This window comes from Barbus barbus (genome assembly GCF_936440315.1).
Source record: "Barbus barbus genome assembly, chromosome: 8".
Classification (NCBI taxonomy): Eukaryota; Metazoa; Chordata; class Actinopteri; order Cypriniformes; family Cyprinidae; genus Barbus; species Barbus barbus.
In genome coordinates, this window is record NC_136736.1 from 4,828,438 (window position 1) to 4,840,684 (window position 12,247).

General features: G+C 35.7%; 2 protein-coding genes across 2 annotated transcripts; one reads left to right on the top strand and one right to left on the bottom strand.

Moving 5' to 3' along the window:
- The first annotated feature begins 188 nt into the window (after window positions 1-188).
- On the top strand, window positions 189-1,302 carry LOC306873421 (ATP synthase membrane subunit K, mitochondrial-like). The gene is made up of 4 exons (XM_079422690.1): window positions 189-226; window positions 790-892; window positions 1,013-1,108; window positions 1,192-1,302. The coding sequence occupies exons 2-3, from the start codon at window positions 806-808 to the stop codon at window positions 1,100-1,102; spliced, it is 177 nt and encodes a 58-aa protein (XP_079278816.1). The 5' UTR covers window positions 189-226; window positions 790-805; the 3' UTR covers window positions 1,103-1,108; window positions 1,192-1,302.
- Window positions 1,301-11,025, bottom strand: LOC306873420 (transcription initiation factor TFIID subunit 5-like). Its single transcript, XM_079422689.1, has 11 exons — window positions 10,600-11,025; window positions 9,427-9,658; window positions 9,009-9,324; window positions 8,244-8,407; window positions 5,421-5,556; window positions 5,230-5,350; window positions 4,970-5,099; window positions 4,613-4,777; window positions 3,440-3,617; window positions 2,787-2,964; window positions 1,301-1,951 (listed from the first exon to the last, which is right to left on the bottom strand). The coding sequence occupies exons 1-11, from the start codon at window positions 10,985-10,987 to the stop codon at window positions 1,734-1,736; spliced, it is 2,226 nt and encodes a 741-aa protein (XP_079278815.1). The 5' UTR covers window positions 10,988-11,025; the 3' UTR covers window positions 1,301-1,733.
- Between the last annotated feature and the right edge of the window lie 1,222 nt (window positions 11,026-12,247).

The following is a 12,247-nucleotide window of genomic DNA, read 5'->3' on the forward strand; positions in this document are numbered from 1 at the left end:
CGCAGAGAGGCGGGATTTAAGATTGTACCGCAAGGAAAAGAATCAACCAATAGAATGACGGGAAAATTAGATTGACGTCTCGCCGAACCTATTGTTTTAGTGTAAAACGTGATTGACAGGAGTGTAATCCAATGACTGCAGTTCATTCAGGATATCACCGCGAAGGCGGGATTTCCTTAAATCATTCACTTTCCGGCCAGTCCATTGAAGGGCACCAGTTTACTTGGTAAGTCATGTTTAACATTTTAATAGAAATGCTTTTTATTCAGCGTGTTTTATAAATCGATGCTGTTTTTATATTGTTTGCAAAGCGAATATATGCTGCTCAGTAAAGCCCGCAGCCCGCAGGTCGGACTGAGGAGCTAATATACAAATTATAATATCGAACATCTTTAAACATTATTGAAATTAGCTACAAAATCTCATTCTACAACTGTATTTCAGAAAAAAAGACATTGTTCCAATAGGCAGTGTTGTACTTTATGCATTTTGTGTGACCTTTCGTATTTAAAACGATGCGTAATTTAGATTTAAACCTAGTCCCAGACTAAAATTTAAGTCTGAGCTGTTTTAACTGAAAGAAACTTGTACTGATTGATCTTGAAATATGTCAGTGCCCTTGTTTTGTCTCGAGATGCACACCAGTATTGTTTTTTTCTAAGGCATGTCTATAAAAATGACTTTAAAATCCTAATTGGACTATGGCCTAGTCCTGGCTTAAGCTAAACCCTGTCTGTGAAACCGGGCCTGAATGTATTTAGTTTAATTTATGAATATGTCTATTTACAGATTGCTCACAGAAATCATGGGAGGACATGACGCAGGAACTCACCACCAGTTCACTGGCATCGCCAAGTACTTCAATTCATACACAATCACAGGCAGGAGGAATGTAAGTTGAATTGCACTCGAATAATGCAAATTCTGCCATTATGCAATTAAACTCAAGTACGCATTGCCTTTGTATTTTCTCACTACATTAAACCAGACTCTGTTTTTCCCTTGACTTCAGTGTGTGTTGGCCACATACGCCAGTATTGCTGCCATTATCCTCTTCTTCAAATTGAAGCCAAAGAAGCAAAAGGCTGTGAAATCAAGTTAATTTATAGTAAGTACTGCTTAAATTGTGCTCTTCCGAAATGCATGTATATTTTCAAAAGTTTAATTCCAACTCTCTTCCTCTATTTTCAGGATGTTTTGTGATGAAGCTATGGGTGCGGGAAGCTGGATGTCCTTGTTTTGACATTATCACTTCAGTTTAACCATGTAAAGAATAAAAAAAGATCACTTGTACCAAACAAACATTGTGTAGAAAACTTGTTTTATTTACAGTTTTAGGCATTAGTATTAAAATTTGTACAGAAATTGAGAAGAGTGTTCATAAGCAACACATTTCAAAGATCAATAACCAGTTTCTGAATCGGAAAAGTTCATTTACAAAGACAAAAAGAGACCAGCTATATCATTGTGAGACATAGAAAGCCTTGAAAACAAGCATGGCAGTGACTCTATCGATGAGAAAAAGACATGAGCTTTGAGCACGAGGTGTAAAATGTGATCTAGGATCAGCATCTGAATGATGCAAGAGGTATCGGTGGCTGCTCCCAGGTAGCTCGTGTATGCTCTTATGTCTTTCACTTCGCTCGAACCTATTTCACATGTTAGGATGTATCTTTAAACAAAAAACAAACACAGCTATGTAAAGTCAATGTCCTCAGGAATACCCAGTCACTTCACTGGGAGTTGTACGCGCCTGTGGCCAGTAGCAGGTTGCGTCTGGTGAAGTGGAGGTGGGTGACAGGTGTGGATTTGCTGTGGTACGTCCCAAGCAGCAGCTCCTGGGAGTTATCCGGCAGGTGAATGTGGCCCGTCGCTGCGGTGAAGTCGTCTGTCTCCACGTCATCGAAAGCCTTCATAGAGTCCCATAGCCGAACAGTGTTATCCATAGAGCCTGGAGCAAAACACATCAAATTTAAAGTTAAACTGAATGACTTATTGCTATTGAATCTGTAAAGACTGACAAGTGAAATTATATAATCTATTTTTCTTAAATTAAGTTTATTGAACCTTTAGACAAAAAGGGGGGAAAACCAGCTGTATTCTGTGTTTGGTTACACTTTATTTGAATGTGTCCTTGTTACAATGCAATTATTACATTTAAGTACTGAGTAATATTAACAACATGTACTTACTATATGGTTAGGATTAGGGTTACTTGCATGTAATTCGGCATAATTTATTATTATAATAGTAAGTACATGCAACGTGTTTAACAATGACAGCTTAAAGTCTTACCCTGTATTTTTGTTATTATTTGATACAAGGGCTTTCATAGTTCATATATTATGATATAGAAGAATATGGAGCTCATACTGAGCAAAAATTAGCAATTGGCATATTTTGAAAGATTCCATTCTGATATCCTGTAAATGGGATTTTTACAACATTGTTTGCATAATGTATAAAAATATCAGTTGTCACTCCATATCACTCAATAATATGTCTTAAAATTATATTTAAATGCTTCGTTTTATGATCAAAGCTAGTTTTTATTGAGAGGGTAATGCAATGCAATACAATAGAGAGATGAACAAATAAATGTTCCTTAAAAGCCTGATGTATCATTTTTCATACATTTTTTATTTTTAAAGAATGATGTATGGATTATCAAGTAAACCCCAACAAAAAGGCTTGTACCACAACATTAAATGGGACGTGTTTAGAATCATACTAAAATGCCTCTGACAATCAGATAACAGAAGGCATTCAGTAGATTGTGTGCTGACCTGATGCGAGGATTTCTCCATCTCTGCTGAATTTGAGGGCATAAATTGTGTCTGTGTGACCCTTCAGCTCTCCGATCATCAGTCCATGTCCAATATCCCATAATAAAACTCTCCCGTCTGTGGATCCAGTTGCCAGGAACTTTCCATTAGGTGAGAATGCTAGAGAATGGATGGGGCCCTGAAAACCAAACATTATCATTTTTTACTATTAGTCACATGATGTGGAAAAAATAAGGTTATAAAAGGGTCACTGAGTGATAAATTACAAATGAGATGGACATAAAAAAAAAGAAGTTGAGCAGGTTTGTTAGAGATGGGTTTGAAATAGCATGACGAGGATAATTGTTTGGAACAGCAGCTGAAATAAAATATATAAATTAGATGAAAAACTTGATTAGAAAATTAGTAATATTCCCTTGACATCTAATTGAAATACAATCAATTTAAGCTGAAGTACTAAAATAACTAAAACAGAAATAAAACTAATTATTAAAACTCAAAATCCAAATATATAATAATAAATACTATAATAGTAAGGCTACATAACTGAGAGGGACGTCACGGATGCAATGCTAATTCAAATACAAATGAGATGAATGGGATTTCCTGTCCAGTTCTCATTTCACTCAGTTTTCTTTGGAAGCTTTCAATACCTTGTGACCTGCGAAAATGCGGACACAATTTCCATTCAGGACATCCCAGAGGCGTACAGTGCGGTCAGTCGAGCCTGTGGCCACATAGTTAGAGTTGGGGTGGAATCGCGTGCAGGTGACGTCAGCTAGATGCCCAGCAAATATCCGCAATGGCTGGTAATGATCTGTTGCCCAGAGGCTGGGAATCAAATAAAGATATTCTATTTGATTAAGGTCTTGAAAACATCTGCAATAACCAGACTTTGGAAACAGGCTACATGTTAATTGTATAATGACACCTTTTGATCACCAACACCAACAACACCAAGTCTCTTCTGTGCAGAAATTATTATTATTAAATATTTGTAATTTTGGTTAGTTTTTAACAAGAACTTATTTGTTAGAATTATATAAACAATAACGACAATAAAGATTTAACATTTGTAGATGGTCTAAAGCAAAAGAGTTGTAAAAACTCTGAAAATCTTTTAGAGCTTATGATTTGTTTAAAAATAAAACATACTACACATTAATGAATAAATCAGTTTATATAAAATTATTTAATTTACAAGTGTCATGTTTTTTTTTTTTTCATGACCTTTAAATCAAAACATACTCATTATTTTATGACATCAATTACTGCTTTATTTAATCAGAAACAGTCGAAATGTTATTTGTGTGGACTATTTTATTTTTAATTTAATTAGAAGTAGGCCAACAGTGCCCCCTCCAGATTACAACTCCTTACCGAACGGCCGTTCTGACCTGGGGGAGGCTGCTGCCGCTCGTGCTATTACCGTTTACTCTATCACACACCGAACTACTTGCTTTCACAGATTAAATGCAGCGATCCAAAAGAGTGAATCTAATCATCATTCAGACAAAACTTTGCTTCAAGAATGAGCCACACTGCGGACGTGATCTAATCGCTAGCACACCCTGAGCACATGTGAGTAAATGTATTCCTCTTATCGGCAAGACATATGGCATAATTTTTCATATCGGACCGATGCCGATATTTACATTTAAAGCCATTATCGGCCGCTTCCGATATCAATCCGATAATATCATGCATATATACTAATTTAAATAAACCCAAATGGTCATAACTGTAATAAAAGCAATTAAATAAAACATTTAAAAAAAAAATGTTGATTTAATCAACACCATTTGAATAATGATAATCTACTGTACCGTGCTACTCTGTCATGTCCTCCAGACACAAAGTAATAACCAAAGGGTGAGAACTGAGTGTCCCACACTGGATAGTTATGTCCTTTATACCCCACGAGACACGTAAACGTCTGCAGGCTCCACAGTCTGACTGTACCATCCTCAGAACTAGACAACAGATAGTTCCTAAGAGACACAGAGATATTAAACCACACTGTCAGATCTGCTGCACAACGCTTCAAAACTGAAAGAAAAAAAACCAATAATACAAAACATGTTTAGTCTATAGCAAAATAATTGATTGGTTGTTCTTATGTTTACACACCTTCACTGTTGTCTTGTTTTACTTAGAGATACTTTAGAGGACACGTCTGATACCTGTCTGGACTGAAGCTGACACCATACACCGGCCCGCTGTGACCGCAGAGGATCTTGGACTCACTGGCCGTCTTCTCATCCATGATCCTCTCCAGAACGTCATCAGACTCTTTATCAATCAGATTCAGTTCTAGAGAATCGGACAGCACAATTGAAATCATACATTGCTTACACTGAGGTCTAGAAGTAGAAAATGTAGGGTTGTTTTTAAAACTTGAAATGAAGGCAAGATATCAAATAGTGATTATGGAGATACATACCTGCTGCAGATTTGACCTTGCGCAATTTTTTAGGTGTGACGCTCCATACGCGGACTGTGGAGTCTGCAAAGCCTCCCGCTAACAGACTGGAGTCATCAGTGAAGTCTACTGCCGTCAAACCCTGAGCGACAACACACAATCAGCACGTGTGAAGTCAAGCAACACTAAACATCAACAAAAACACTGCCAACCTGGTAGGCATTGAGGAACGAATAGAAGCAAATGGAAGGCAGGTTCTCTGGGCCCAGCCGGATTCTTTTGGTGCTCTCCTTCAAGTACATGATCTTGTCCAGTTTGTCCGAGTCCTTCAGCTCCGGCAGAGGGATTCTGTCAGACAGAGAACACCCCGAAAAAGAATAACGGGTTATGAAACTATACATACAGTTCTAAGCATCATCTAAATTCTAATGGGAAAAAAAAAACATGTCCAATATATACACTACCTTTCACAAGTTTGGGGTTGGTAAGATTTTATAATGTGTCTGAAACAAGTCTGTTTTTAACCCTTGTGCATCAATAAAAAAAGTCGCTAAATATGGCAACACTGCCCGCCTGTATATTAATCGGCCTAATTTGCAGCACAATCGGCCGATGCCGATTAATAAAAAAAATGCCAAAAATCGGCCGATCAATCGGTCGACCTCTAAAAAAAAGTTACACATAGATCCATAATGGACAAAAATGTCCATGTCAAAAAACTGTCATAAAAATTTTAAGCTTGGGAGCACAGACTTATTTATACTTTCACCTGGCTCCGCTTCGCGAGCCTCCGCTTACTGCGCATGCACCTCCCCAAACGGACGAGGCTTTTATACTTGTCACGTTCGCCATTGAAACGACAGGGGGCGACGAGTAGGGTTGGGTACCGTTCACATTTAACCCGGTATCGGTACCGATACCCAACGGTAGCTTTTTTCGGTACTTTACTCTCTGTGTAATTAAAAAAAAAAAAAACATTTATTTCAGTGAAAATATAAGTCAATAACATTTTGAACAATAGGGCCCTACAATTTCTTTCTTCCAGAAATTCTTGTTTTATTTTCCCTGATAATCAAATGAAGGCATGAAACAATTATTTATTTTTAATCAAACGAAAATGAAACCCTTTTATTTTTTGGCAAACAAGGTTTACTGTCAAAATTTATATATGGTAGAAAAAAGTATTTAATAATAATTGTATTTTTTCTACAATTAAGTGGTTAATGTGGTTGTAATAATATTTTTTTTTTATCATTTAATTGTTTCATTTAAATTTGACAGTAAATAGAATATATAAAGAAGTACATTATTCTGTTCAAAAGTAATAAAAGAGTAATATATTTCTGTTACATGTTAAACCGCACTTTTATTTTGACAGGTTGCCGTGAAGTTTCTGTGTGTACAGTATGATATGATGCTAGTTTTCTCAAATGAAATGGTAAAATTCTCACGAAGTGACTCTCACAACCTGTAAGTTCATGTGTTCATGTAGAGATGCAGAGGCCGAAAATCACCGCGAGTTCACGTGTGCTTCAGTATTTGTGAAGTAAACGAAACTGAGTCTCCACCATTCATGCATACAGAGGCTAACGGAACATGCAGGATTTAAACCGTTTTTTGTGTTTTAATATTCACATACACTAGTTTACATCGCGATTCGAATTAAGTGACGGACCTTCTTCTATTCATCCAAAAATTGACGAATTCCGTTACATTCCGCGCTATAGAGTAAATTCCGATTTTATGAACGTTTAAGTGTGTAAGCACACTTCAGAACATTTCAGTTTGCCCTGTGTGTTGTGTTTTAAAGGAGACATATTATGCCCCTTTTTACAATATGTAATATAAGTCTCTGGTGTCCCCAGAAAGTTTCAGCTCAAAATACCCCACAGATCATTTATTATATCATTTTGAAAATGCCTATGATTTTCGTGTCTGTTTCTTTAAATTCAAATGAGCTGCTGCTCCCGCCCCCTTCCCAGATTAGAGCTGCCGTTTCAGCTCGTACCTGCTAAAAACATCTGTTTTGGTTCTGATTATCATGTTTATCGCGCTGAAATCATAAGTTTTAAACCTTATGAGTTTAAACTACTTATATACAATTTTCTGAGCACACATCCGATGCACATGGACAGAAAGTGAGTAAACTAAGTTCTCATTCACACTCAAGTTTACGTTAAAAACACATGAGTTACAGAATGTCTGTGAAGGTAAACAGCTGGAAAATAAACCGCATGATTATTTTAGATCTGTGTGGCAGCAGCATACAGTAAATAAATCAATAAATGCACTGCTCTCTTGTCTCCTATGAGGCTGGGACTAAATATTGTTCTGTGCTCAAAGGCAGAACAGTTAGCACCATCTGGTAAAAAAATTGTAAAAAATAGAATTTTGAAGCTTTGCCAACAGAATGAAAGCCTTTTAACAAAAATTGCATCATTTTACAGTTAAACGGCACTGCGATTAAAAATAGCAGTTTTAATGGGTTTCAATGGGGACATTTTTGTCCAAAAGGTGCCGAGAGGAACAATTTTTTTGTACGTAGTGTAAAATTACAATAAAAATACACACGTGCCAATTTATGCAGCTGGCAATAATAAAACTGAAAAGGACAAAAATATCCTAAAGGTTGCACAAGGGTTAAATGTGTTTAAAGTAACTGTTTTCTATTTAATATATTTTAAAATGTAATTTATTCCTGTGATGCAAAGCTGAATTTTCAGCATCATTACTTCAGAAATCATTGATTTATTATCAATAAACATTTATTATTATTATTATCAATGCTGAAAACAGAAACCATGATACATTTTTTCTGTATTCTTTGATGAATCGAAATATTAAAATAAGTTATTTAAAATAGCATTGTAACAACGACAAAGTTTTCATTGTCACTTTTGATCAATTTAAGGAGTCCTTTATGAATAAAAACTTTCCAAAATAAAAAAAAAATAAAATCATCCTCACCCCAAATGTGCACGTAAACTCAATCTGAATGAAATGGGGTTTTCATTGTAGCTGAGCTTCTGTCATACCTGTTCTGTTGAGGAGCATTGGGGTCTTGTTTCTTACTCTTGGAGCCCAAACTGTCTTTTTTTGTTTTCTTCTTCTTGGGCTTCCCTTCCTCATTCTCTGCTTCATCATCATCATCATCTAACGGGACCTCAATCTCTGGCTCCTTTAGCAGCCCGTAAAATACCTGGTACCATCAGAAACAAAACATACATCATTAAAACACAATCATTTTCAAATAATTCAAGAGATTGCAATTACGAGATGATTTTAAAAAATCTATTTCAATGCCTTTCTTCAGAATTTCCTCAAAGAACAAACTTTCTTGTTATGATCCCATCGAGTAACTTAACGATATTACAAAACATCCCTAATACACTAGCTTTTTACATAAATTAATACATTTGTTTTGCATTAAATTAAAAGACATTTACAATGTTACAAAATATTCCTACTTCAAATATTATTGTTATTTTGAACTTTCCGGAAAAGAAAATCCTCAAAAATTTTACGCAGCACAACTGTTTTCAACATTGAAGATCATTTAAATGTGTGTGTGTTACAGACTGGAGTAATGTTGAAAATTCAGCTTTGCATCACATGAATAAATGGCATTTTAACATATATTAAAATAGAAAACAGTTATTTTAAATTGTAATGCTTTACTGTATTTTTATATCAAATAAATGCAGTCTAGGTGAGCACAAGAGAAAAAAAAACAACAAAAAAACAACTCACCAATCTCAAAATTCTGAACTGTATATTTTCCATATGTAAACACATCTAACCTTGGCTTTATTGACTTCTCGTTTGGCCTCTCCCGCAAAACTGCCGGACATGCTGTCGATCTGGCTCTTGCTGCGTGACATACCGTCGAAGATGTCGATGTACAAGTGCTCCTGAATGATGTTCCATATCTGGTTATTATGCCGTTCCTGCAGGTGTCTCTTGAGCAGCTGGTACGAGTCTCGGGAGATGCGCAGCACGAAGCGGCTGGTGCGGAAGTCCAGCAGCGCCTCGTTCCCCTTCAGGTGCTCTTTCTTAGTGAGGCTGCAGAGAATTCGCAGGTCATCCTGATAGTAACACTCCTGATCGCCGCTGAACCTATCAGCACACAGGAAACAAACTGATTAAGCCACTAGTCCAGTCTTTAGATTTACAGTATTATTATCAAATGACATTGATTAATTCAGATCTGATGCTTACTTCTCAAAGAAAGCCTTTGCTTCATTCTCATGATTGTTGTAGACCAGCTCGAGGTACATGTGAACGAACAGAGGGTAGAAGAGCTGGGACAGCTCCGCTCGGTGACAGTCCAGCACGGACTCGATGAAGTTCTTCAGGCCGCTGTAGTACACCTGATACAGAGAGGTATCCCCCTGCTGGCTGTACGCTGACAGCACCATACTGACATCCTGCTGCCGATGGTCATCTGCTCCTGCAGCAGACAACATAAACAATGTCAAATCACACCTACAGATGTTGATGATATAACTGCATATTGAAAAAGCAGGTAAATCACAGAAAAAGATGCCACACAGTATAAAAACATACAGTACTATGGTATATATACAGTGCCCTCCATGAGTATTGGAACAGTAAAGACAAAATTGCTCTGTTGGCTGTGGAGTCAAAATATTTTTGTGCTCCATTTTTGGACACTTTCAAAAGTTTGGGACCAGTAAGATTTTTGATTGCTTTCAAAGAAGTCTCTTATGCTCATGAAGGCTGTTTTAGTTGATCCAAATACAGTAATAATACTATTGTAAAATATTACAGTTTACAATAATTGTTTTTATTTCTAATATATTTTAATGTGTCATTTATTGCTGTGATGCAAAGCTGAATTTTCAGGATAATTACTCCAGTCTTCAGAGTCACATGATGCTTCAGAAATCGTTCTAATATGATGATTTATTATCATTATTGGAAACAGTTGTGCTGCTTAACTTTATTTCAAGACAAGTAAAGAAAATATTTTGTACTGTTTTAGTTTACTATAGTAATTCTGATTACATTCTGATGCACTATTTATAATAATTACAGTAACAGTTATATTACAATAATGTATATTCTATTTTTATATTTTTCTTAAAAAAACATCTTGATACAATAACTAACAATAACAAAGTGCATGTGGAATGATAGTAAAATATGTTGGAAACTCACTGAAATATAAATAAGTCTATATGGAGGGCTACAACTGTTGATGCACCTAAAGTTTTGTAGAAACTACAACAATGCATGACCTAAGAAAGGCATAAAGCTGATTTTGTACTTTTTTTAACCATTTAAAAGGTGCAATGCAACTTTACTTTATTTATTAAAGGTATGTTGCAATGGAAAACTCATCAAATAGGAGTTGTAGGCGACACTCACTCTTGACTGGTATGGGAGGCAGTGTGCTTTGGGGGGCGGCTGCTGATGCGATGGACACCCGGCTGAGCAGAGAGTTTGTATCCCCTCCGTCCCCGTCACTCTTCCCTCCTCCATCGAGAGTCTGTGAGTCCTCCTGGTCTTCTAACCCGGCTTCCCGCCGCAGGATCTCCACCGACTCCGCCAATTTATTCCGCTTTAGAAACTGCAGAACTGCGATCAAAGTTTGCTGGTCCTCCTGCTTCGGGGCTCCGCCGGCGGTGAGGGGCGATGAGGACAGCGTCCCGCTCGCTGCGTTCCCCGAGAGGTTTGACGTCCCATCGCTGAGGATTTCTGGCTTTATCTCTTTCTCTGCGTCCAGCTCCATCGGTCCATCTTGCACAGCCGCCATTTTTCCCTGGCGCTGGAAGCAATGGCGTCATGACGTACGCAGCGTAGTACGTCATGACGTACGCAGTGTTTTTTTTGGTTCAGTAGCCTAGCTAGAGTACAGTGTGAAGAGAGAATACTGCCACTTGAAAATGACAAATGACAGTGGCGATATTTATGATTTTATAAATGTCACCACTGATATTTTTTATAAAATATATTTTAATTTGTATAATTATTTAGCATAAAATATTAATAGTTATTATATAATTTATTATTATTATTTTAATAATTATTATAATTTGTAATAATTATAAATGTCACCACTGATATTTTTTATAAAATATATTTTAATTTTTATAATTATTTAGCATAAAATATTAATAGTTATTATATAATTTATTATTATTATTTTAATAATTATTATAATTTGTAATAATTATAAATGTCACCACTGATATTTTTTATAAAATATATTTTAATTTTTATAATTATTTAGCATACAATATTAATAGTTATTATATAATTTATTATTATTATTTTAATAATTATTATAATTTGTAATAATTATAAATGTCCCCACTGATATTTTTTATAAAATATATTTAAATTTTTATAATTATTTTGTATAAAATACTAATAGTTATTATATAATTAATTATTATTATTATTTTAATAATTATTATAATTTATAATCATTATAAATGTGTACCACTGATATTTTTTATAAAATATATTACATTTTTTTATAATTATTTTGTATAAAATACTAATAGTTATTATATAATTCATTATTATTATTATTTTAATAATTATTATAATTTGTAATAATTGGGGAAACATTATTATAAATTATAAATATTTTATAAAAATAATTATAAAAATTTAAATATATTTTATAAAAAATATCAGGTTCTTCACGTTGCGTTGTTCCGCGTTTGAAAGCGCGTCTTTACGTAAAAGGCGTACTATTTTCCAAAGCGACTGTGGAGGCCGTAATGTAACAGCAGCAGATAAGGGGAGAGATAGGAGTACAGAGTACTGCTCTATCCTTCACGCTCCGGTAGGAGGTAGTGGTGGGAAGCCTGACTAGTTTCCGTGAATCGGTTCTTTTGAACAGTTCATTTCAAAGAACCAATTCTCTGCGTCATGACGACATTACGTCACCACGTGGTCCCGGTGTAGTGCCGAATTCTGACCCCCGCCAGATTATTACCCCCCTAGTATAGCTAGGTTTAGGGTTAGGTGTGGGGGAGGGGTTAGGATTAGGGGTGGGGTTAGG

Coding starts and splice junctions, on each gene's coding strand:
- LOC306873421 (XM_079422690.1), top strand. CDS start 806: ATGGGAGGACATGACGCAGGAACTCACCACCAGTTCACTGGCATCGCC. Junction 893..1,012: donor CAATCACAGGCAGGAGGAAT/GTAAGTTGAATT, acceptor CCTTGACTTCAG/TGTGTGTTGGCCACATACGC.
- LOC306873420 (XM_079422689.1), bottom strand. CDS start 10,987: ATGGCGGCTGTGCAAGATGGACCGATGGAGCTGGACGCAGAGAAAGAG. Junction 5,100..5,229: donor CAAGGTCAAATCTGCAGCAG/GTATGTATCTCC, acceptor CCGATTCTCTAG/AACTGAATCTGATTGATAAA. Junction 1,952..2,786: donor TGGAGAAATCCTCGCATCAG/GTCAGCACACAA, acceptor GTTTTGCTCCAG/GCTCTATGGATAACACTGTT.